This window comes from Artibeus jamaicensis, unplaced genomic scaffold (genome assembly GCF_021234435.1).
Source record: "Artibeus jamaicensis isolate MK-2021 breed Jamaican fruit bat unplaced genomic scaffold, CSHL_Jam_final contig_718, whole genome shotgun sequence".
Classification (NCBI taxonomy): Eukaryota; Metazoa; Chordata; class Mammalia; order Chiroptera; family Phyllostomidae; genus Artibeus; species Artibeus jamaicensis.
Window position 1 is genome coordinate 2,724,577 of NW_026521936.1, and position 25,943 is coordinate 2,750,519.

General features: G+C 55.4%; 1 protein-coding gene across 3 annotated transcripts; it reads right to left on the reverse strand.

The window, feature by feature from the left end:
• Positions 1-4,951: 4,951 nt before the first annotated feature.
• On the reverse strand, positions 4,952-24,752 carry ZNF746 (zinc finger protein 746). Of its 3 annotated transcripts, none has more exons than XM_037127370.2 (7): positions 24,481-24,751; positions 21,314-21,613; positions 21,104-21,185; positions 20,065-20,178; positions 9,322-9,513; positions 8,716-8,841; positions 4,953-7,656 (listed from the first exon to the last, which is right to left on the reverse strand). In XM_037127370.2, exons 1-7 carry the CDS (start codon positions 24,499-24,501, stop codon positions 6,605-6,607), a joined length of 1,887 nt encoding a protein of 628 aa, XP_036983265.1. In that variant the 5' UTR covers positions 24,502-24,751; the 3' UTR covers positions 4,953-6,604. The 3 variants fall into 3 exon arrangements, with proteins under 3 accessions (XP_036983266.1, XP_036983265.1, XP_036983264.1); XM_037127369.2 differs by having other exon boundaries at positions 4,953-7,659; XM_037127371.2 differs by lacking the exon at positions 20,065-20,178 and having other exon boundaries at positions 4,952-7,659; positions 24,481-24,752.
• Positions 24,753-25,943: the final 1,191 nt, after the last annotated feature.

The following is a 25,943-nucleotide window of genomic DNA, read 5'->3' on the forward strand; positions in this document are numbered from 1 at the left end:
AAAAATAATTTTATTTTTGGCCAGTCACTTATTAGTTACATCTCATTTTTAATGGTTGCCCTGAGTTTGACGGGATAAAGCTTTAATTTTTAACAGCCTACTTGGCACACATTCTGCCACCTCACCTGCGGTGCACAACTACCTCCCGACAGGTTTTCCACCCCCCCCCTTTTTCTGGGTTTAGCTTCCATTTGACAAATCTGTCTTATAAGCTGAGTAATGCTATGGGTCATACACAGGACAAAACCCTTCTCCTGATCTCTCTTTTCTTAACATCATTCATAGTAGGTGTGGCACCATTATTTATATTTAAACATAACCGAATCTAGTACTTTTCTTTTTCAGGGTTTGTGCTTTTCCTGTCTTTTTTTGTTTGTTTTCTTCCTTCCCCCAATGTCTTCGGAATAGTCCTCAACATTTTATTCTAAAACCTGTACAGTTTTGCTTTTTCACAGTTAGGTCTTTAATCTTTGGCTTTTGATAAATTGCATCTTTACTGAGATTGACTTTGCCTGGTGTAAATCATCTGTTTAAAGTGTGCGAGTCGGTGGCTTTCGTGTGTTCAAAGTTGCGCCGCTGTCACCACGACCTGGTGTTTCTCACTAAAACATCAAGGCATAGAGCGGATTTTTGCTTAGTTTCTAATCTGATGAGTTGGGGTTTTTTTTTGTTTGTTTTTTCTGACCAGAGAGCTTATTTTCTTCCCATTTATAGTGAATACAGATCTATTTAGATTTTAAATCTTATTTTGTGACCTTCATTGACCATAACTTCGCTTCTTTCCCCTTTTTCTTACCTTCTATTAGGCTAATCAGGTTTTCTTTTTTTTTAAAGATTTATTTATTTTTAGAGAGAAGGGAAGGGAGAACAAGAGAGAAACATCAATGTGTGGTTGCCTTTCTCACACCCCCTACTGAGGACCTGACCCACAACCCAAGCATGTGCCCTGACTGGGAATTGAACCATGATACTTTAGTTTTCAGACCCGTTCTCAATCCACTGAGCCACACCAGCCAGGGCCTGATCAGGTTTCCTTTATTCCCTTTTCTTCTCTGCTGGGAGCCATTCTGCTCTGTTCCCTTATTGGCTATGACAGACATTTTAAATGTGTATGTCTGAGTTAGAACGTTTAAAAGGAATCGATATTTCTGCCCGTCCCTTGAAATCTCAAGGATCCTGAGATGCTTTTATTGACATCCTGCCCCATCTGTCTTACGTGCGATCGTTGTCCTACTATTTTTGTTCCACGTTGTCTTTATTGTCTTACGAAGCCAAAGCATGTTGGATTTACCCACGTTCACTAAACTCTTTTGCTGACTCTTTTCCTTAGGTCCTTCTTTTTCCTTCCCAAAGGGTAGTCCTCAGTAGTGTTTCGATGAATGGCACATCCTCAGTTTTTATTTCCTGAACATGTCTTTATTTGTTTTTGCCTGCGAGCAATAACAGGTCGAGGCATAAAATTAAGGGCGAGCTGCATCCCCTCACTTCGTACGTGTTAGCCCCCCGCCCCCCACTGTCCGACTTCTGTTTTTGCCTCAGAGAAGTCTGTTATCAACCTAATAGCTTTTCCTTTGACATCAGCCTTTTTCTCTTGAATTTGAGGGTTTTATGTTTATGTCTTTCATCAGTTCTTGAAGATCGTCACCTATTCTTTGAAAAGATATTAACTGTCTCCTAATTTCCTCATCATCTCTTCCTAGATGCGAACATTCAATTCGATGTAGGTGTTTCTGGTCTGTGCTCTTAACGCGTCCTGATTCCGGCCGTCGCTTTTCTCTCCGTCCCTCGTTCTGCATACTTTCCTCGTCATTCATTCCGTTAACTTTTTTCTAGCTGTGTCCAGATCCACTATTTCACCAGCCTATGGAGGTTGTAAAAATTCCAGTGACTATATAGTTTTATAGTTTATGTTTAGAAATATATAGAAAAATATGTTTTTTTTTAAATAGTATCTTGATTTTTCTTAAGATTTGGTGATTTCGCCCTGGCTGGTGTGGCTCAGTGGATTGAGCATCTGCCTGCGAACTAAAGGGTTGCCTGTTTGATTCCCAGTCAGGGCACGTGCCTGGGTTGTGGGTCAGTCCCCACTGGGGGGCGTGCTAGAGGCAACCACACATTGATGTTTCTCTTCCTCTCTTTCTCCTTCCCTTTCTCTCACTCTGAAAATAAATAAAATAAAAAAAAAGTTTCACGATTTCTATTCACCATGCCTTTTTCATGCTTTTTCCACTTTCTGCCCTGTTCATTTTATACCTTAGGGGACGGTTCACAGTTATGTTCTATTTTGGATGATCACATGAATTCAATCTCTGGGATTTTTGATCATGCTGTTTGTTGTGTTCTCACCAATGGTGGACTCCTTCCTCGTGGACCTTGCAGTTTCTGGTTGTGAGCTTAAGCAAGCCAGGCTTGTGGCTCGGACTGTGGGATGGTCCCCCCTGCGCCCGAGTTCCCTTCAGCCAGAAACCTCAAGTGCAGGCACTGGCCAAACTCCAGTTCTCGTGCCAGTTTATCAGCCCCGTGGGTAATGGTAAGTTTGAATCCCAGCATCCATGAGGTAGTGGCCGTGGCTTTGGATTTTCAAGGACGGATACTGTCCTGTCCACTTCTGCTGCTCGGAGCCTTAGCCCAAGACAGATAAGCTTTTTGCCCCCGAGGCAGCCGTGGAGTTAAGCCACTCAGCTTTCTAGTCAAGAACTTATCATTCAGCTGTCAGGAGTGATTCAACAGGCAGTTCCAGTCATTAACGCCTTCAGGACGGGCTCAGCTTTCTCACTAAGGCCACGCTTTTCTTGGGCAGCCCCGCCCAGCCCCGGGAGCGGGTGGGGTCTGAGGCCTGGTCCTTTCTGCCCTGCACGAGATTGCCCTGCCAGCCGACATTTGCTCCAGGAAGGACCCTGTGCTGGGTTGGCTGCAACATGGTGGGAGCTGCTACCCAGACCCGCCTCTTCTCCTGTCCCACATGTTGGACCCACGCCCTGGGCTGAGACTTGGCCTGCAAAGCCCTCCTCCCCCCTCCTCTGACCTTTCATGGGCGTCATTCCCCAGTGAACCTCCTGCAAGTCTGAGTCAGCATCCACTCTCCAGGGATACATCTCCGGGTGTCAGGGTGCATTGTTACTGAGCTGCGTATTTTCTGAAGACGACGCCTTCAAGAGATTTTCTCCAGAGGCATCGGGGGCAGCTTCTCACCTGCAGGGGCCCGAGGCCTGTGCGCCCTTCTCCTCACCCGACTCCAGGCGGGTGCATCCTCTTCTCGAACACTCAGAGTGGGTGGTCAGTCCTGCCTTCGTTTCTGGCCACGAGAATTTCTCTGTGCTCTTTTCTCTCCCAGCTCTGTATTTAACAGTATGTTTATCGCAGCCTGTTTGGAATTTCCAGGTGTTTTTATCAGGCCTGTCAGGGTATACAGGGTATACAGTTTTATCAGGGTATACAGTCCGCAATATGTGCGTTTTTTCTCTCTTTTGACCCAAAATTTTTAAGGACAAATTATTTCACTGTATGTATTTAATGTCTGAATCGTGCTTTTAATATTTTTATTAAATACTCATGTAGAAATTGTACAGTACTCGGGGTTTCAGGATCACGCCTAATCAGGGACTTCATTTTTATGGCTGTCAGGGAATAAAGCCTTCCCGTGGCCCGTGAGTCTGACGCCTCGTTCCAGACACACCCCTTTGTACACGTCCAGGAACGTGTTATATACGAAGTTGGGGAGAGTCTAGCAAGACGACAGAAGGGGTCCGGGCGAGGCCCACGGGGAAATGTGAGAGGCATCCGTCCACCCTGCAGAGACTGGGCGTAGCCCGGCGGCACGAAGGGGCAAGGAGTGCCACGGGAGGCTGGAGACGAGGTGGGTGGCTGGGGACAAGGTGGGCTGCGTCTGCAGCGGGGACTGTGCAGAGACACGGAGCAGCACAGGGCTTAGGGAAGGGTGGACACTTCAGTCCACCAGAGGGTGAGACACAGGTGTTGCAGGACACAAGGACAAGGGAGGAGCCCCCCTCGAGAGGGTCACGCCTCCCAGGCTAAAAAGTAGGCGTCTCTGCGGGTTGGAAGGGGCAGAGACCCTCTGGAGTCTCCAGAGGAGCCGGCCCAGCCGATGCCTCGATTTTAGCTCCTCGGGGCTCATTTTGGCCTCCTGACTTCCAGAGCTGTGGGGTGAATGTGCGTTGGCTTAAACCACAAAGCTTGTGGTAATGGGTCGCAGCACCACTAGGGAACCAGCATAGGAAGGGACCACTGTGCTTTGTGACCTAGGCAGGACACTTCGGAGGAGTGTGTTCCAAGCCGGGCTTCCCAGAAGTTCGGGAGCAGTGTTGCGTCCCCATCTTCCAGGTTTTTGCAACAGAACTCAACTCCCTCCTCCGAGCCCTCTCCTCCCGTGTTCTGTCCTGGCCGAGTGCAGCCGAGCCGGAAGCTTCCGATCATCCGTGTGGTGAACCGCTAACTGGCTGGGGGTTCTGGTGTGAAGAGGCACCCACGTGCAGAGCGCGTGGGTGCAAGGGAGTGTGAAGAGGGCCCAGGGCCGGGTCAGTACTTGTTAACTCAGGGTGGTGGGAACACGGGTGTTGTGCCTCCTCTCCTCGCCGTGGAGAAGACGCGGAGAGAAAACACCAGGCATCCAATTTGCTGCGATGTTCTGCACCGCTTCTCCTGACCCTCCTGTCCTCATGTGCATCCTACCCAACTACACGAGACCGAGTCACATCAACCGTGATTATCTCCCGGAGCCAAGTGACGAATGTGTTTGGGTTTCGCCTCCAAATGTCAGTGTACCTCCACCGAGTCAAACTCCTCTGGAATCTTCCATTCCTACCTCGTAGGGACTGTCCCACCCCTGGGTCCAAGGTGACCAAGTGCCCAGGGGGGATGCTGGGAGCTGACTGCACGGCCTTAGGGGCGGGGCGCATTTAGAGGCCTCGGCCCCACACACGCAGGTCTAAGAACGGAACGCACCAAAACCACCTCGGTGATGGTTAGGTTTTATTTTAACAGGGCGCTTCCTCATTTCTTTTTCAAAATATCAGTTATGTCAATTAGAGGTGTAAACAGGTACAAAATATACAGTACATAGAAACAATTTTCTTAACTAGTCTATTACCTAACAAAAGCACACATGGGGGGAGCTGAATGAATAGCAGCCCTGGCCTCTCCTCTGTGGGGGTCGGGGAGCAAGTGGCCCACTTTGGATGAGGGACCCAGCGGCAGCTTCAACAGAACAGGAATGGTTGCTGGCCTGGCCAGGACGGTGGCACCATCGAGAGACCTGGGCCTGCGTCTGCCCCCACGTTAGGGTGCCGGCAGAGAAGGGGTCGGTGTTGCCCAGGCCCTGGCCCTCGGGCCTCGTGGGGGCGCACACCAGAGAGGCCGGGGCTCAGCCACAGCCTGAGGCCTGACGATTTTGCTCATGCACATGGGGGACCACTCTCCTAGACAGGGTGAAAACGAAAGCTTTCCGGGCCCAAACCGAGGCTCTTGGAGGGTAAGCCGCGTCTGACTGGAGGCTTTTCCCCACTGTTGGTACACACCGGGCCCCGAGCTTCGAGGCCGAGATGTGTCCCCTTTGAGTAATTTATTTCCTCGTCTCTAACATGAAAGACTTGCCCTGCGTGTTTCACAGGGTCACAGTAACAATCACTGTGTGAGATGCGATGTGAAAGCATTTTGACGATGAAAACACACCACACACAGAGGACACAGAAGCATCTTGCGGGAGTGGAAGGCAGCCCCAACCGGGCTTCGTTCCAGGCTCCGCCGGTGCCTAGATGTGACGCACCCACTGCCCACCCCGGTCACCTCCGCGGCCCCGGCCCCGGGTTTTCACACACCCCTCCTGTCCGAGGCCCGGGAGTCACACATGGGGTGACACCGTCAAGCTCCTTTCTGGGTGGGGATGGCTGGTGTGACCCATGACAGAAAAACAAGGACCAGCACTGCTGGGGGCCTTCTGACGGAAGGGGGGGCTGAGAGTGGAGCCGCTGCTCTGGGGTGAGTCCTCCTCCCCAAGAGGCGAGGCTGGGGTTCCAGCGCCCTGTGGGCCTCAGTTCCCAGGTGGTGTGGGGACCCGGACCCGGGCCCAGGCCCAGACCTAGGCAGAGCGAGGCCACTCCCCCCCAGGCCTCCTGCTGCGGCTGTCCCATCCCTAGGAGCCAGTGGGGTGGGGGAGCTGCCGGTCCCCCTGCACTGGGTCCCCAGCCCCACGGACCTTCCAGCACATTCACCGTCAGACCTGTAAGGACACAGCACAAACACACGCTCCAGAAACCGAAAGTAGGCTACAAAGTTTAAACTGGTACTACGACTATTTTCCAGCTTCTTCAAGAATTAAAAAAAAAAAGTTTCATAATTAAATTACTTAAAATTCTACGGTGCTCAGTGTCACAATCAGAGAAATCCACTTTGGTCAGAGGCAGAAGCTGTGCTGTCTGACAGTTTCTCTCCCTCCAGCCATCAGTTCGGCCCCTTGGGGGTTTGGTCTCCCAGTCTCCACTCCCGCTTCTGCATCTGCCGCCACCCCGACGTCTGGAAACGGGACTTTTTACACTCGGGGACCGCGGGGTTCAGAGGGCTGAGGTAGCCCTGGCCATCCTGGGGCGTCTCACAGGTCCCCGCCATCAGTGGGTCCCAGGACACTCAGGCCGCAAGTCCAGTCGGTCACAAGGTCTGTGGTGGCCAAGGGTCCTTTGGAGGCAGGGCTCTTGAAAGGGTCCGGGGGGCCGGCCGGGAGCGGCGGCAGCGGCTGGCCCCGGGCCGGGCCCTTGGCGCCCGCCGTGTGGTTGCGCTGGTGCTTGCGGAGGTGGTCCTTGCGGATGAAGCTCTTGCCGCAGACCGTGCAGGTGAAGGGCCGCACGCCCGTGTGCGTTCGGTAGTGGTCGATGAGCTTGGAGCGCTCGGTGAATCGCTTCTCGCACTCCGTGCACGGGAAGGGCCTCTCACCCGTGTGCAGCATGCGGTGGCGGATGAGGTGGGCTGGCCGCGTGAAGCAGCGCCCGCACTCCCCGCACCGCAGGGCGCTGCCATCCCGTGAGGTCCCCGCCGCCCCCGCCGCCCCATCCGGCAGCCCGCAGCTGCGCTGGTGCGCACTCAGGCTCACCTGCAGCTGGAAGCTCTTCCCGCACGTGGCACAGGTGAAGGGGCGACCGCCAGGGGGCGCGGCCGGATGCTTCTTCAGGCCTGGCTTGTGGCCAAAGCCTTTGGTCCGGCCCGGGTATTTACAGGGGTCACTGAAGGCTCTCGGGGCCTGACCTGGGTCCAGCACAGCCTCTCCGTTGTCAGGGGAGGAGTAGGGGAGCCCCTCAGGCCCAGTCCTCGGGTTTAGACCCACAGGAGGTTTGCACCTGAAATTCCAGCCCCACCGGACCCCCCCAAGGAGCCAGTCCCCTGGAGGGGCCTCATCCTGGGCCACGGCAGGGCTGGGCTCCCCCAGGTCCCGCTCCGGCCGGGTGGGCTCTCTGAGCCCCAGCACAGGGTCCTGGCTGGGAAAGGAGCTGCCCTGGCTCTCCCAGGCGCCTTCCTGGACAGGACTAGGGAAAAACCTTGCAGCCTGGCCTGGTCCAAATAGGGTCCCGTGGGCCTCCAGGTCAGTGGGGTGCACTGGAGTGGCCACCACCTCCTCTTCCTGGACTTCAGTTTTGATCACAATTTTTACATCTGCTGAGAAAAACAGAAAGACCAGGTATCACTCTGGCCCCTCCCCACGCACAGCAAAGATGAATGGTTCACCTAGAGACTCAGTAGCCTCTCAGCCCCTCTCCCAGCAGTGCCCTGGGCCCTGGTCTCCAGCCGGCAGGATCCAGCTCCGCACAGCGCCCCCAGCGGTCACGCGGCTGCTCCAAACCCTGAGGGGGACATCCCTGTTCTAGAGCCTTCAGCGCAAGGAAAGCAACCGTCGCTGCTCACCGAGTTCCGCTTCTGCTTTGGCCGCTAATGGCTGCCAAGGCTAATCAAAATGACCACATTTTGACCACAAAAGGTGGATCTGAGATGGCAGCACACCATCCTTCCCACAGACCAGCTGTGGGCTGCAGGGTCATTTCTTAACCAACAGCACAGCTGTGAACACCCTCGTCGTGGGGGACGGGAGGGTTACCAGACACCGTGTCCGAAGGCACCTCGCATGCTGTTTGGCATGCAGCAGGCATGCAATACATGTGGCCAGCCAGCCAACCGATCATGAAAATATTAGTGAAACAATAGAAATGATGTAAATGTACTTGACTTTCACTTCCTGAAGTCCTGTATCAGGGGTCTAGGCTTTTAGCACATTTCGGAGTGCTAAAATATAATGGAAATTATTAAAGTGACAGATAATAGGTCTTTAAAACAGAAGTAAATAAACAATACACAAATGTGAAAGTTGTCTCCCCAGTTCCGGCCTTCGGACACCTGCTGCTGGTTGTGCCAACATCTAAGAACCGCTCTGGCTTGGTTTGTCTGGCTGTCACCATGCCAGCCAGGAGCCAGGCCCGAGTCGGGGCAGGAGGTACGTCCTTTCAGGGGATCAGCCTATGAGGACTGACCGGTCAACGTGAGCAGAGAACCACTGGAAGTACGGACCTGCTCGAGGAAGGCTGTCCAAGCCTCAACCTGGACGGGACAACGGGCAGACTGTAGAGGCCTACATGCCGGCCGCCGGACAGGCCGGGCCTGGGCTCAGGCAGCCGCCGGGGCGGACGGAAGCCTTCCCTGCCCCCTCTCTGCCACCCGTACCTTCCGTGGAGGCCGCCGTGTTGAGCTTCAGGGTCCCGTCCGAGCATGCGGAGGAGGGATGGTGCGGGGGGAGGTCTGCCTGCCAGGAAGTGGGTGGGATGGTGGTTGAGAAGCTGGAGTGGACGCCTGCAGTGGAGGGATCGGAGCCCGTGGGTTAGAGGATGGAAGTGGAAGAAAACCCTGGGGACCCCACCCTGGCTTTCCGCACGTGCCCTGCGGCCACCCTGCTCCTGAACCCAGGGTTTTGCTCCCCTCTCAGTGGGGGCAACAGGAGGCCACACGTCACCAGCTCATTTCATACAAGTCCTCCTTAACACGCGGCAGCTGGTGGCCTCAATGCCCGATGCTGGGGGCGAGAACACAAGTGTGGCCGACGAAGGTGAGGCACAGAAACACCAGGGCAAGAGCATCACGGGACCCAGAGGGGCCCACGGGTGTCCTTCGGTGCAGTCCCTGTCTTACAGTGGGGGAACTGCTAAGCTAGGCAGGCCAGATGCTTCCGAGTCCGAAGCTCCCCCCATGCGGGCTTCCAGTAACCGCACCCGCCATGGCTGGCCCTGGCCCTGCCTCTCCTTCCTGGTGTCTGCTCCCATCAGAGCCACTCACCAGAGGCGGCATCTGTAGAGACGTCTCCCGCTCCGGAATCCAGCTGGCTCAGGCCCCACGGCTCCTCCCCGATATCTGGCTGGCCAGCCGCCCAAGCCTCTACCCCCAGAGCGTGCTGCTCCTGGAGCTGGAGCTCGCCCTCCTGTTTGATCTGCATGAGGAGATCGGGGGCAGGAACGGGGGGTGCCGAGCCTACGAGAGGGAAAGCGTGTGAGCACGCAGCTGCAGGGCCCCTCTGCCCTGGGGTGGACCACAGCCGGCCGAGGAAATGGACCTCGGAGGCTCCACAGCAGGAGAGCCCGGTGGGAAGGGGCAGCGAGGACAACAGGGCCTGCAGGGGCTGCAGGGACGCCACGCAGGGCACGGCTCTGAGCACATGGGGAGGCTGGGAGGGGCAGGGGCACACCGATGCCCACTCGGGCTGGCCGGCTGGTGGGGGGGGAGACGGAGACGCCTGCGGAGGCCCTGCTCCCACTCTGAGCACACGCCCATATTCAGGCGAGCGTAGGGCTCCAGGTATGAGAACCAAAGAGAAAATACCAAGTCAAACCAAGTGTTGCAGTGGGAGCCGAGTGACCCGGGAAACTGCTGGGACAGGATGCCGGCCTCCGGGGCTGGGCTCTGACGTCCGAGCAAGGCGAGAACAGAGCTGAGACGCCTGCGTGGAGCCAGGCGCCCTGGGACTCTGTCCCAGCTGGGAGGTGGGACCAGGAAAACGCCCCCTGAGGGGCCTGCAGGACCAGGGCCACGAGCGATCAGAGTCCCACGCTCATGCTGAATCCCCACACGGTGCACAGACCCCACCTGAGAAATTCACAGAAAGGCCGCCCCAGGACCACGGCAACCTGCCCAACCAGGGGCCCTGGCTCAGACGCTCAACGCACAGAGCAGGGGAGGAGCCGGGAGGCAGGGCAGTCCCAGCAGAACTCACTCCCGGGACCCGCGGAGAGAAGAGTGAGCCCAGGGACCCTGTAGCATAAGTATGTCTAAAACAGTCAAAGAAATGGAGGAACAGAATCCCTATGGCAAGAACAGGAATACCTGAAAAAGAGCTACATACATTTCACATCCTAGAAGTGACCAAATAAATGGAAAACTCGATGGGTGGCCTAACAACAGATTGAACGGAGCTGGGGAGAAAACTGGTGACTTGGAAGGTGACCCTAGGGAAATAACCCGAAGCGCAGCACTGAGGGTAGGAAGGGAGGGAGGAAGGAAGGAAGGAAGGAAGGAAAGTGAGCGGGAAGTGAGAGACGTGAAGGCAGGAGGGGAAGCCCCCACCCAGGCCGGCAGACGGAGGCGGGGGGGGGGAACGAGGGGAGGGGGCAGGTGAGGAACAATGGCTGAGTGCTCCCCAATCGAAGGCACTGAGCCCAGGCGGAGGGAACACCCAGTTCCCAAGTAGGGAACAAAGACTATAAACCTCGACCATGCTCTGTGAAATGGAGTAAGAGCAACGATAACACCTTGAGAGGCAGCACAGAGGACAGAATGCTATTTGGACGGCAAGCAGGTTTCCACCGGTACACGGGACACCGGAAGGCGACGAAATGTCCTCACGACACCGAGGGGGAGTGTGTGCTGGGGTGGCCCTGCTCACACAAATGCGAGGACAGTGTGCAGAGAATATGTAAGATAATCTCCTGTGGAAGGAGATACGTCAAGTTTCTTAACGAAAGCATTACAGGTCAAACCCGGTAAGAGATTTTCAAAAAACAGACGATACATTATGACCACGTGAGTTTATCCTGAGAACCCGAGGACAAGTAACTAGAAAACACAGCACTATAACCCACAAAGTTAACGGACTAATGGAGAAAACAATAAAGTGATCCCAACAGGTGGACAAGCAGTGTTCAGTTCTCCACTTCTGGCACACAGCTAGCTGTGCGGAGCGATTCCTCCCGTGTGGAGTAGCTACAGATGCTGGGCAACGTAGCAAGAATACAGTAAAATCTCAAGCATGGTGACCTAGACCTAAAATAAGGAAAACGAACGGAGGCCAGCACCTCTAAGAAAGCCTAATTCGTCCACAGCACACCGCAGGGCATCTCCGGGCTGTAGCCCCACTGCCCGGGGCGCATCGGGGTAGAGGATCGTGAAAAGCCTGGGGCTCCAGCCGGGCGGGCTGGAGACCCCCGTCACACGTCTGACCCAAGGACCGCGCTGCAAACCAAGCGGAGGCCTGCCCTGCAGAGGAGCCTGGCTGTTCTGGCCGCGGCTCCTCGCTGTCTCCCAGGGACCCGCCAGAAACAGAAGGGGGCAGAGCCAGGGTCAGACAATAAAAGACGCACGAAGCCAGAACCAGTGCGTTCTCTAACCTTCTTTAAAAAGAAGGGTAGTTAAACCACAGCAGATGAAATAGGCTTCAAAGAGAAAAATGTTCACAGAAGGGGGGGAAAAGGACTACTGCACAATAGCAAATGGACCAGGAAGAGAAAATAATTCTAAAACTGTCGTCTGATGACACGGCTTCAAGACAATACAGCAACGCTGACAGAGCTCCAGGAGGAGTATTCAAGTCCGCCTCCTCCGTGGGGCTCGTCGACATGCCCCCTCCTGTACCCGATAAACCTCGCTGACCAAGGTTACAGGAAGTCTGAACGGCACTGTTCGCAAACCCGACTGAATGGACGTAAGTAGAAGAGAGAAGGGAGACACGAGCCTTTCCAGCCACGCAGAACATTAAAGAAAATCGAAAGGATTGCTTCCTACACACCTGTTTTCTAACTATAACACTATTCAGTTAAAAATCAAAACCAAATATCCCCAAACTCACATACTAAAGTTATATATGTAACTTTATATATATGTAAATTATATAAAATTATAAATTACATTATATATAACTTATATATAAAAATATAAGTATGTATCTGTGTATATGTATATATATACACATATAAAGATATGTACAGATATATACTTATATTTTTATATATATACTTTCTAAATAATCCAAGGCTCTATGGACAAATTACAATGAAAAAATGAGAAGATTTTTGAAACCCAATGCTAATGAAAATATTGTTTATCAAAATGTGTGGGCTGTGCCCTGGCTGGTTTGGCTCAATAGAATGAGCTCTGGCCTGTGAACCGGAAGACTGTAGGTTCCGTTCCCAGTCAGGGCACGGGCCTGGGTTGCAGGCCGGGTCCCCGGTTAGGGTGTGTGGGAGGCAGCTGATCCATGTTGCACACACCTCTCCCCCTCTCTTTCTCCCTCCCTCCCATCTCTCTAAAAGTAAATACACAAAGTCCTTGGAAAAAAGTATGGGCTGCCTCTACAGTGGTACTTACGGAAAATTTTATAGCCTCGTGTGTTTATATTAAAAAGAGGAGACGGGTCAAAAATTAGTGGGTCAAGCAGATAATGCAAGGTGTTAGGAAAGAAAAACAACAGCAAAACTTTTTTTCTTCTAAAAAGTAGAAGAAAGGAAATAATATGAAAGTATAAATTAACAAAACAGAAAACAAAGATAGCTTATAAGACCAAAAGCTGGTTCTTTGAAGAGAATATTGAACCTGTACATCTCTAGCAATTATTAAGAGAAAATACCAATAACTGGTATGGAGAATTAATAGGGACATCATTACCGGGCAACAGAGATTAAAAAGATAAAGAGAGTATTATAAATGTTACTCCGAGAAGCATGGGAACTCTGAGGACATGGAAAAATTCCTCAGATAAATGATAATTTGCCAAAACTAACTAAAGAGGGAATGGGAGACCGAAACAGTCCCGTAACTACTCAAGCACTTCAGTCCGTAGGCAGAAACCTGCCCCGCAAGGGAGACCTGGCCCGGGGGGTCTCCCTCGTGCCTCCTACTAGACACTCAAGGAATGGACACGTTTCTTAGGGCACCAACTCTGAGCAAGTGAAAGCAGAGGAAACACATCCCAGCCGCTACCTTTACCACCCGAAACAGACAGAGGCAGTCGGAGGCCCATCTCAGGAACAAAGATGCAAAAATCCCCAACAAGAGAATCAGCACCAAGTACGGCAATGTCGTGACGGGGTCGGGACAAGGTCAGGTCTAGGCCACAGCTGCAAGGCTGGCTCAGCGTCAGCACGTAACAGGCCAGGCTAGCAGGTTCATCGGGAGGAAAGGCACATCGTCTCTATCGATCCCCGAAGAGCATCCTAAAAAAAATTCCGCGGCTCTTCCCGTTAGAAGCACCCACTCTACCAGAGATACGGGAGACTTCTCTGACCCGACGGAGGGTGCCGATGACCCTGTAACATACATCACACTCCACGTGCCGGGCTGAAAAGCATTCTCCTTAAAATTACGAATCAATAGGATACTTGTTAATATCACTTCGATTTAAGGATGTTCTGGGAGTTCTCAGCCAGCGCAAGAAAACAAGAGAAAAAGTAAATCATACAGATTTGAAAAGAAACAAAAAATTCTCAGGACTCATAGATATGATTATAGTTTCAGAAAATTTGAGAATCATCAGACAATTGTTAGAAAAGTTATAGGCATTAATGAGAACTTCAGCAAGTTCCTAGACAGAACTATCCATAAATGAAAGAAAACTGCACTACTGTACACTACTAACCATTTTTCTTTCTGTCATGAATCTTTTTCTCTTTGTCATCGAATGCCTTGCGGTGACACGGGGTAACACAGTGACACAGGTCTCAGGGGCACAGTTCCACAGCACTTCCCCTGAGCACTGTGTGACGTGTTCCCCGCCCCAAACGTCTCCCTCTGTCACCGCAACACCTCCATACCCTCCCCGCCCTCCCCACTGCCGTGGACCAGAGACGTGAAATTGGGGAGGAAGGCCGGCTGGGGTACCTGCCTTTGTTACTGAGGACCGAGGGTGCAGCTTTCATCTGTGGTGGGGGGGGCAACACTGACCCTCAGATCAGGAAGTCGCCCGCTGGACCGTGGTCGGGGGCTGTCCCCGGCGGAGCGGCAGACACAGCCTGTCCCCTGGGGGTGGCCAGCTGCCCAAGGGAAGAAGGATGGGCAAGACTGGGCTTGTCCGACCCTTGCTTCCAACTCCCTGACCAGGCGTGTTGTGGCGGGCCCCCCGGGGCGGGGGCAGAGAGTGGAAGGTTCCACAGCTGAGCCAGCTGCAGGAGAAAGTGCCCCGGGCGAGCAGTGCTCCTGCCTGGAGCCCCGAGCCCACATCAGCCACAGACAGAAAATGCCGGTGGCAACAGTGACTGACTACACCATACAAGGAACCCAGGACTACAGCTGACAAGGAAACGTACAAGACCTGTTTTGGAGAAACCTGTAAGACGTCATCGGGAGTCACAGGCCAGTGACATGGAGGGGCTTATGATCAGAGGTGACAAGCGGCAGTAGTCAAGGGCCATCTCTCCCCAAGATGAGCAATGGAATGAATGCCATTCCGGCCACAGCAGCACCTGGGTTTGCAGGGAACTTGACCAGGTGACTCTGAGGTTCCCTGGAAGGGCACAGGGAAAGGGCTGGGGTCCCAGCGCCCCGCCACCGCCACAGAAATCCATTCCGGATGCACTCAGAAAGTGGGCACAGAAGGCAGGATTTTTAGCAGAAAATACGAGAGGGTGTGTTACCACCTCGAGATAAGGGGAAATTTCTTAATTTTTATGACGAGAAGGAGAAACCATGAAGACAAAAACTAGTAAATCTGAGTCTATTGAAATGAAAAGCGTCTGTTCTGGAAACTACCCCATCAATGCAGCAATCAGCAGTACACGCAGCTGACAAAAGACTAACATTCAGGATACCTGAAGACCTCTTCAGATCAGGTAAGAGTGGAGAGGAGACGACCAAAAATAAAAACGGGCCGCAGACAAGCAGGCACGTCCCAGAGACTGGCGCGGTGGACACGCCCCGCCTCCTCCATCAGGAGAAGCGCACGCCTCCAGCTGCAAACTCAAACCAGTGTCGCTCCCACCAGAAGGGCAGGGGTTGAAGGGAGGCCTTCCTGGGGCTGGTGCGCAGCCGTGTGTTTGGGGACCACGGTGGGGACCACCGGGCCCCCACCTCCGAGGACACCCGGGCGTTACCTGGACAAGTCGAACGGGCAGGTTTCCTAGGACCTGGCATTTCCACTCCAGGTCTACACCCAGAGAAACTTTTACACGTGCACGAGAATTTTCACAACGGTGCTGTTCTTAAAAGTAAAACGGTTAGACACAGCACAGACACCCGTCAGCAGAAGGAGGGATAAATGCATCGGGTCACATCCGTAAAACAGGGAGCTACGACAGGGATGTCGTGACAATGAGGGGACTGTGGCCACACCACACCAGCGTGGGTGACTCTCGAACACAGACGTCAAGTGAAAGAAGCAGGTTCAAGAAGAATACACATGGTAGGACCTTATTCACCTATAGTTCAAACTGGGGCAAAACCAAACGTGACTCAGAAATTAATACACAGGAAAGAGAGATGTGAAGTACAGCGACAGACCGATTGTGTCTGAGTCTTTGTATGCCTGCGAGAGGCAGGCGGACGCTCAGGGCCAGGGAGGGACGACGGGGTCTTGGAAGGGTTCCTGGAAGGGTCCGGGCGTGACCCGTCTCTTATGCTGGGTGCCGTGAACATGGTGTTTTACTATCTTTCTCTAGACTTTTTCTGAATTTTGCCCTGGATGCAACTTCACGTTACATAAAATGCCCAGTAAATATATTTTTTAAAAAACAATTGATCCAACGTAGCACGTGTTCCCCAAATCTGGAACTGGCAGTGGCAGGAAGCCCGTTTCAGCTACGAGGATCTTCAGTGTCTACAGTGAAAGAGTCCTCACTGACGAAGCTCTGGACGTGGCCACAGCCGCAGATGGCAGCTCTCGCCCCCCCTGCTCAACAAGGTCTCGGCCGGACGGCTATGCCACAGGAAGGAAATGACAGGCACTTACAAAGTGTCACCCGTGGAGGGCACCACTGTCCACCAGAAAACTCCAGGGAACCTAAGTAGATAAGACGTTAAACCTAAAGAGAGTAGAGCAGAAATCCTCTCTTGTCAAACTTAGTCAACAGCACAGCTGTTCACCTGTAGTAACGGTTCAAAACGTGTGACTGACTTAAAAATCCCACTCGGAACACAAATCACAACTCTTGGAAGAAAAGTATAAAAACTGCTCGAGCACATACACAGGCCTTCGGGAGAGAAGCCTTCCGTGGGGAGAGGGGCTCACAGTTGGAAAGGGGGTGATTCTCCAGAAATGGATTAAAAAGTGCAGTTCCTGGTGGAGTTCCAACGGGATTTTCTGAAATTCGTCTGGAACGACGGTGTGAGAACAGCCACAGGAAGTTCTGAAGAGCAAGCGGGAGGCTGGGTCTGCTGGGATCACAGCTCCCCAGTGGCCCCAGCAGCCCCTGTGGGCACGGAGATGGGCAGAGGCCCGGACGCGGACGGTGCCCGGAGACGACATGTGCCCGTGGGGAGCCTGCCCAGGACGGAGCCGGACTCACACATCATTGTGGAGAAGACAGAACAGGCAACAAACTTTGTGGGAAAATCAGATGTCCTTGTGAAGAAAAAAAATTTTTAATTCTCCTGTGCAATCTACACAAAAATTAATTCTAGGTGGATTAAAGACTTAAGTGTTAAAAGGAAACTTTTGGAGCTTTGTGAGAAAACACCGGAGGATGACCTTCTGGGCGGGGGGGGGGGGGGAGGGAAGGGCACCTGAAGACAGAGAAGCACGGGTCACGGAGGAAGGGACGGATGTGCGGACTCGACCCCACATCAGAACTTGCTCGTGAGACCACGGAGCGAAGGCCCACCGCAGCCTGGGAGGGGGCATCTCGGCGCAAAGGAAGGTTCGCGTCGAGGTCCCACACGAGGCCTGAATCAACACGCGGAAGAAAACAATAGCAGAAAACGGGCGAAGACGTGTCCCCCGAGAAGAAACCAACTAAACCTGCGGAGAGGATGCTCAGCTTCAAAAGCAAACTGAAACAAGGTATGATTCCACTTGCGTCGGACTGGCAAAGATCTAGTTCTGAAAAGTGGGCCGAGAAGTAAGGAAACAGGTACTTCCCAGGGGCCGGGCAGTAGTGCCAGCTCGGTGCCCGGGGGAGAGCAGGGTGGGCTGGCAGGGAGGCAGGCAGCGCGCCCCGGGACTCAGGGCTCCGCCCGTGGGCCTACGCCCAACCGAGACATCGGCGCTCGTGGGCACAGAGGCAGGTTCAAGGATGCTCACGCAGCGCCGCGCTCGGGGGAGGGGGGGAGGGGCGACACACTGCAGGGCGGCTGCTTTTGGAACATGAGGCATCTGTGCAAACGAAGGAACTTCATCTATATGCATCGAGAGAGACAAATCTAAAATACGGGGTATGGAGTGACACACATGACATTCGTGTCCATTTTAACACACAGAAAGCCACGTTCTCCACTGCTATGGCCTCACATGCACGTGGCAGAAGTTGTAAAATGTGGGTGGAAAGAATAACCACCACCCTGGGTTAATGGTGACCCGGGGGACAATTGAGACTGAGACCTAAAAAGGCATTTAGATTGTAAAAGAAATGATTTTCATGCGCACACATATTTTAAATCACGAAACGCGGCATACGGTCGACAAACGTTTCCCGGGTTCCTGCTCTGTGCTGACTGCTCTGTGCAGAATGATTATATGAACAAAACAGAAGAAAGTTGCCGTCTTCTTGGAATTTACATTCTAATGGGGGGGGGCGACCAGACATACGTGAACCTATAAATGTGAAATATACACAATAACCTGTAAATATGAACTGTAGCAACAGATGAAGTATCTGTCATGACACTAAGCAGGAGGGAGAACTGGGACCCGTGGGTGGGAGACGCTGCCTCTTAAACAGCGATGAGCTGAGAGGAAGGTTAGGTTGGAGAGTGATGGGACGCGGCACAGGGCCGTGGCGAGTGGGGGGGGACACCAGGAGGGTGGGCACAGTGCATCTCGGAATCGAGTGATCAATAGGGGCAGTGTCACCAACAGGTCGGGTAGGGGACAGGCTGTGAGCCCCATGGGGGCCCCTGCTGGCCATGACAGGAGTTGGTGGCCCCTGAACAGTGGGGAGAGGATGGGGGTGATGGGGAAAGAGCGGGGCAGAGAAGTGGGTGGGGCTCCAGGGGAAGGCGCGGAGTGGATGCTGGCGGGGCGAGTGGTGGCCCTGGTCCCGAGCAGGTGGGGGCAGGGCTGGGAATGAGCGCCCAGGGAGGTGGGTCTCCGACCGGGGAGTCAACAGTGCGTCACAGGTGCAAGGAGAGAACCGGGCACAGAAGCAGGCAGGCAGGTGGAGTGGTGAGGACTGTGACAGTGTTTTGTTTCAGTTTTCAATTAAATCATGTCTTCAATCGAGAAATGACTCTGAACAGATGGTGGGCGACTTGGCCTGCAGGCCACTGCCGGCTGACCTCTGGCTACTGAGGAGTGGACGGGGGCGACATGGCCCAGCGCCCCCGAATCCCAGGGCAGAGTTGGCGGGCACGTGGGGCTTTCTCCGGCCGCACTTGGCTGCTGTGGAGCTGGTGTGGAAGGGCAGACGGGTCTGACCAGGGTCATGGTTGGCCAGGTGACTACAGTGAACGAACACAGGGCAAGGGGTTGAGGCTGCGTGAGGCTGTGAGGATGCTGGTGGGCCCAGAGCCCAGGCCGGGCCGGAGGGCTGGGCCTCGCTGGGACTGAGTTCCACAGAGGGCGGGAGGCGGGGGTGGGAGCTGGGAGCTGGGGGCTGGGAGCTGGGGGCTGGAGGGGAGGGGAGGGCTGGCAGGCTGCACCTGCCGGGAGGGGGAGAGGGAGTGAGGTCGGGGCTTCTTGGATGGGGCGAGTGGCGACAAAGGCCCCACGGGATTCCTGACAACCTGCCCAAGGCAGAGACTAGAGGGCAGGGAACGGTGGGGGTGCTGCCGACGGCCACCCTGGTCCCGGGTCCCCGCGCCCTCAGTGACGGTGGTGACAGGCCCCCATATACCGTGTGCTGGAGATGTGGCCAGACAAGCCCACTGTGGACCTGCCCCCAAGACCGAGAGAAGGCGTCCCAACCCTCTTTCTGTCCCTTTGTCCTCCAGCTTTCAGACTGTCCCCAGCACCCACGCGGCGAGTGCTCTGACCACTGACGACGTGGCCGGCTCTGTACGCCATCTGCCCTTGGAAAAGGGAAAACCTAATCTGGAGGAAACGGCAAACACATAAGGCACATTCATTCACCGCCAGTGGCACCGTCAGGCTCCTCGGGGACACCCAGGCACGGGGGACAGACGAGGAGGGGGGTCCCCCTGCCATTCACCCCCCAACCCAGCCAGGGCCTCACGTCGGTCATGTGGCTTGTCCCTCGAGTCCACCTGTCCTTTCAGTAACTTCCAAAGGCGCTGACTGGCTACAGGAAAACCTGAGACAGCGATTCCCGGTATCCAGACCCACCTCCAATCAGTCCTCGGTTCTAATCATCACGCAAAGTGTGGCTAACACGTGGCTCGCGAGTTAATGTTCTGCGATGACTGACGGATTTCAGTGAACGTGGCTCTTGGAGGGAGCTGTGTGTGAATTAAGTGTTTAATACACTCCGACCTTTCCTATCAAGGTTCGTCGTCCACTCCCTGATGCAGAACCACTGGCTCTCTCTCTCTCCCCCAGAAGGCTGCGTTTGCTGCCTGGGTCCCCACTGGGACGTATTCCAGGTGCTGGCTGACCAGGGGATAGGCCGTAACTACTGGACAAGACTCAGAAGGCCACACCCTCTCTGGCCTTTACTTCCCTGTTTCCGTCCGACTGCCTGGCGTCTCCCCGGCCCCTGCCCAGCCCCTCACCTGGACTCGGGTCCACAGGAGCATCGGGAACCTTGGGGGCTGTGCGGCGCCAGCCACACGGCTCCTTCCCCGGCTCGCCCTGGGAGAGGACCTCGGGCTTGGAGATGGCGTAGTCTGAGGAAAGACATCAGGGTCAGCGTTTGCCACGAGGCTCCGTTCAGAGCTGAGGGCAGGCAGCCTGGGAAACCGCGAGAGGCCAAGCAACAGGATTTCTGGACTGGCACAGAGCAGCGGCCTCAAGCACGGGCAACTCCGGGCCCGGGGAGACCTTTTTGGGTGTTGTGACTGAGGGCCGGAAGAGAGGTGCCTGGCGGGTGGGCGTCAGGAGGCCACTGCCCCACAACACAGAGCACCCGGCCCGCCGTGCCGAGGTGAGGAGATGCCGGCACAGTCTCCACGCCGAGAAGCGGTGTGTTCCTGCAAACTGATGTGTAACATCACACCGGCACCCACCCCAGCCTCCCTAAGGAGGCTCTGCTGCCTCCAGATCTGGGGTCACGCTCAAACACCCCAGGAGGAAACAGCCCAGCCCCTCGGGGGGTGTCACATGAGGGGTGTCACAGCAGCCCCAGGGGTCTGGGGAGCAAAGTCTCAAGGACAAAGACAGCGCTGGCTGCAAGAGGCACAGCCTGCCTGCATGCTCCATGGTCCCAGGAGAGTGCCACCGTCCAGGCCACAGAGCTCGGCAAGGGAAGGCTGAAGAGAGAAAGCCCTTCTCGAATGTGGGCGGGTCACACCCCCGACCTGAGCAGCAAGCGCCTTCTCCACTCCAAGTCCCAGCAGGAGAACGCAAGCACCTATGCTCCCCTGGGTCAGGATGGGGACCACCCCACCTGGGGCTGTCACCCTACCAACTGGACTGGGTGGAAGTGAGCTCTCAACTCGGTCGTCCAGCGCTTTGGGAAGTGGGGAGAATTCTTTGTATGGTCCGAGTTTCTAGTGACTTACATGTCCTTGTGAGAGAACCCCCGGGCATGAAAAGAGAGGTCTGCGGTTCCCCCAAACCACACTGAACAGAGAAAGGAGTGTTAGGCCTCACCCAGGGAGACCAGCGTCTCGTAGTTGCCCCTCATCACGTGCTTGTACAGCTCCTTCTGCCACTCGTCCAGCTTGCCCCACTCCTGCTCCGAGAAACAGACAGCCATGTCACCAAAGGTCACGGGCACCGGGAGCCTCAGGCCCCACGCACGCTCTCCCACACTCCCAGGCACGGCCCCTTGGGCCATCCCAGCCCAGGTGCCCGGGTTACCTTGGGGGCCTCCCCCTTGCTGCCCGGGGGCAGCCGCAGGACCCAGAAGTTCCTGTTCCTCAGCAGGTTCTCCATGTTCTCCAGCCGCCTCTGCAGCAGCCCGTACTCCTGCAGCAGCGTCCCCAGCACGGCCCACTTGCCCTCCAGCTGGTTCCCAAACTCCAAGGTCGTCTTCTCGCAGTCGGCCAGCTTCTTCTCGGCCATCCCCGTTCGACCTTCCAGGGAGAGCAAGCGGGCAGCCTGCGATTCGATCTTCCTCTCCATCGCTTGAATTGTAGCTGCCATTGTCCAGGGAGAAATCTTCCAGAAACAAAGAGAGAAGACCAGCATCAATCATTCCACCAGTCGTGTTCCAGGAGCCCAGCTGCCCTGGGGTGGGGGTAGGGGGTGGTGCTGGGTTGGGGGCAGGAGCCCGTATGTCAAAGTAAGGCCGTCCTGTGCCACATGTCAGGTGTAACCCTAGCCATGGCCCCTCCTCTGGGGGTCTTAGACAACACACCTAAGCTGGAGGCTGCTGTCCCTCCAGGCCTCTGCAACACACCGTGCAGACCCCTAGGGGGCGTCCACCACCCTACAGTGACCTCCGGAGTCCACCTGTATGACCTCTGAGGGCTGTACTGCCTACCCCTTTCACAGCCCAGAGCGACTCTGCCAAACAAACGGTGACTGAGCACCGCAGGGCGTTTGAGTGGAAAAATGGTAAACTGCACATTTCCTAGAGCCCAGCCAGTACCTCCCATCATAATCACACAGGAACTGCCTACTGATGATGACCTAGCAAAAAAACCCCAAACAAACAAAACAAACCCCCCAAACAAAGCAAACACCCAGCCACTGGAAGGGCACAAACAAGAGCATTGCTCAACTGATTTATAAACAAGCAGCGCGTGTCTCATTTTAATAAAGATAAAAATCGAATAGTTAATTCCTCCACCCACAGGACAATATGATTTTGTCGGTCCCCAGCCACCACCCCTCAAACTAAAACATCACCATTACTGCAAATCTCCACCAGCCAAGAATTAGACTTTTTGGGGGGTACAACACGAGTCCCCAGGCCCTCTGAGCTTCTGACTCTCTCGCTGTCCCTACTTCTCTTCCTGGGGGGCAATTATGGTCTCAGACACTCTTGCAGCTGCCCCAGGATCAATGACACACCTGATGGGCTGGAGGACAAGGTGGGACATGGGCCGTTAGGTGGGACTCTGGCGTGTGCAGCCATGGTCACGCAGACATGGAGCTTCCCCAAGCAGTGACTCCCCGGTCTCTGCAAAGTTCACATAGGGCCTTGAATGACAGTCAGCTGGGGAGGGGCCCCGAGGAAAGGGGCCAAGCCACCTGACTCAGCCACAACCACACTGGAAGGTCACACCCCCGTGTCAGAGAGGGGGTCCCACTATTCTTGCCTTTTCCCTGCGTGGCCGAGGACTGATGGTTCACTACCACATTCCAAAAGTGGCTCCTGAACAAATGGCTGGTGACTACGGGCAAAACAAAAACATGGCAGCAGGAACTGGCGTGGATGTGCTCAGAGAAAGCCACTGAGCACCAGCACATGGATGGGCACCTCATGAAGTAGTGACAGGAGGAGAGTTTGAGCAGGGGCTGAAAAATACCATCAAGGATGGAGCAGACCGGACCGGATGACCTCTAGCCTAAGGAAGGGGGGGCTTTGGCCGTGTCTCAAAGGACAGAGGAGCTGGACAGGCAGAGAGCTGTAACGCCTGGACGTGTGTGGGACTCCTGAGCCTCTGAGGCTGTGCAGACGGCCCTGGGCGGGCACCTGTCCCCGTCCCCCAGTCAGCTTGCTCCAGAAGTCTCCTTCCGCTTCATCACCCAGCTCCCCATCCACTGAAGTTCTACTCATCGGCCTCCAAGGGCACCTGGCCACCATCACAACAATCTTTGCAAAGGGCCTGAGTAAACTCCTACTTGATAAACAATACGGTACGCAGTGTTCTTACCATATTAACAGGGCTGGGGAGCCCCGGGGAGGGCCTTCACACCACGGGGTGGGAGAGATTGACCGTTTCTGCTCAAGCCCAGCTCCACACTAAATGGCGTTGTCACCTGACTCCGGCCAGGGAAGCATGAAACTCTGGGCTTGAGGATCTGATGGTCAGAGAACTCCTGACCCCTCAACAGCTCCTCACCCTGTGATGGAGTCCAGGCCTTCAAACACTTTCCAACTCTCCCGCAGCCTCCCACCAAGGCCTTTTTTTTTTTTTCTCAGATGCAAGGGCACCTTTTTTCTCTTCCTTGAACCTGCTGGCACCTCCCTGGCTCTCTCTGTGCCCGGGGCCGTCCTCCCCACCTGAAATCCTAGCCCTGCCTAAGAGCCCAGCTCAAATCACAGAGACGCAGGCCCACGCGGGTGCGGACTGCAGAGGGCGGCCCCTGCCCTCTCCTTCCCCTGCCTCCTGAGCACGCTCCACCTCGAGGCAGGAAGCGCTCGGCTCCGTTGGTTCTGCCCTGTTATTGCCTGTGTACCTGCCTGCTGTCCCCAAGGCGGTGTGTTCCCGAACACAGCAACCACACACTTTCTAGCTGTGCGATCTTGAGCAAGTTAACTTCTTTAGGCCTCGGGTTTCCCTTTTATACGACAGAAAGAGCGAGTACCTCTAAGCTTGCTGCGAGGGCAAAATCGTGCCTAACCGGGCTGGTGCGGTGCCTGTTTCTACACACGGGGGCAACTGTCTTCCGTCTGGACCCAGGCGAGCCGGGCGCTCGGGTACTGGTTGTCTACGGAATCCAAGCCGCACCGGACACCACCCAGGTGCCAGCAGGCCGCTGGGGGGAGCTGGGGGGTAGGGAACGCGGAGCAGAGCGGTGGGCAGAGAAAGGAGACGCGGGGAGAGTGGGGGCGTCCGCCTAGATGTGGGGCCCAAGGGTGGGGCGAGGGCAGGAAGCCGTGGAGCGCTGCAGGAACTCGGAGCGGGGCGGCCTCAGGAGCGGGGACGGCCGGTTCCACCCCGCTCGGCCTTAGCTCGGACTGGGGGGCCCGGCCGGCGGGTGACGTAGGCCCCAGCGGACCCTGCGCCCCACTCGCCGCAGCCCCGGGCCCGGCGGCCTGGCCAGGCCCCCAGAGCCCCTCGCCTGGGCCTGAGGCGCCGTGTGCTGGGCCCGGCCCCGAGTCCGCGCTTCTATGCGCGCGCGGCCGCTCTTACCGGAGCCGCGGCCTCGGCCATGGCCCTGAGCTGTCCGGCCCGGCCCGGAGGAAGTCGCCGCCGCCGCACGCAGGCCGGCTCCGGCCTCTCCGCAGGCGCTGCCCGCCGGCTCGGCCTGCCCTGCCCGTCCGCGGCGCGCGCTCCTTGCTGGCCGGCCCGCGCCGCTCGGTCCGCAAACGCGCCGCCGCCGTCAGCGCCCGGCCGGTCCACACTGCATCCTGGGAGCCGGCGCAGGCCCGTGAGGCTTCCTGGAGGCAGCGCGGCCGCACAGCCCCACCTGCAGCCCGAGAGGCGAACGGCAGGCGCTCGCCAGCCCCGCCCCGCCCCGCCCCGCGGTCCGCCGACCCCCTGGATCCGGATCCCCGAACCCCCTCGAAACCGCCGGGCGCGCGCTGAGTCACCACCTGGGCCTCGCGCCCGACCTGTCGCTGGCCGCGTCTCGAGCGCCTTGGACTTTGGACCCCGCGCCCCGAGAGGCTGGGAGTCCCGGAGCTCCTGGGACCAGAGGGGCCTCCCCTGGTGACCGCGGCCGTTCCCCCTGCGACCCCCGGGGACCCGCCCACATCGCACCTGCCGCTTTAGGTCCTGCCAGGCGATTTGAGCTTCTTGCTGTGTTGTTGCTTGTTTGGCAGCTGCTGCTCACAAGTACCTTTGGTTTGAAACGGAAAAAAATTCTCCCAACAATAGAAACGGTAGTTCGGTAAACCCCGGTAGGCAGCCACTCAGAACTCTCTCTACCGTGTTTATTACCTGTAAAAATACTTTTAATGGAACAACCATTGGAACACCATACCGTCATTTAAATTTATTTTGGTGAAGAACTTGTAATGACAAGATGTTCCTGGTATTTTAAGAGACGCCAGTCCAGAATGATCCCATTTTTACTTTTCCTGAATATACGTATATAAAATGACAAGTTTGGAAGTATATAGTCAAGGAGTCTTCTTTAAACCGTGAGCCCGGAAGCCAGTTTTACGCATTTTCTCCCCTCTTCAAAATAACAATAATATTTTATAGTAGTTTGTAATACCAAGAATAGTATTTCTAAACAAGATGGAAAGAAAAAAATAAAATTGGAAAAACTCCTAAGGTGACCCGGGGTCAGAGGACGGAAGGAGCCTTTGAAGGGGGCCCCCCTGTGGTCACAAGGATGCATCTCCCTTCCTTTCCTCTCCGTGGGACTCCTTCCTGCAGAGGAACCTGCACCACGTGCCCCGGACTTCTGCGGGGCTTGGGGTCTGTCAGCGGGATCTTAACGTGCCCTCGTTTCCCTTCATCAGCCGGGGCAGAACCTCCAGCAGAGGGGTCACCCAGGATGCCTTGTTTGTGTGGAAAAGTGCAGTCTCCCCAGGAGTGGTGGTGGAGGTGACACTTTAGACAAACTATTTTGGGAGGTCTGTTCCCTCCCAAAGGGTGGGGTGTGTTTTCCCTCAATGATATCAGCCCAGCTGTTTTCTGGTGCC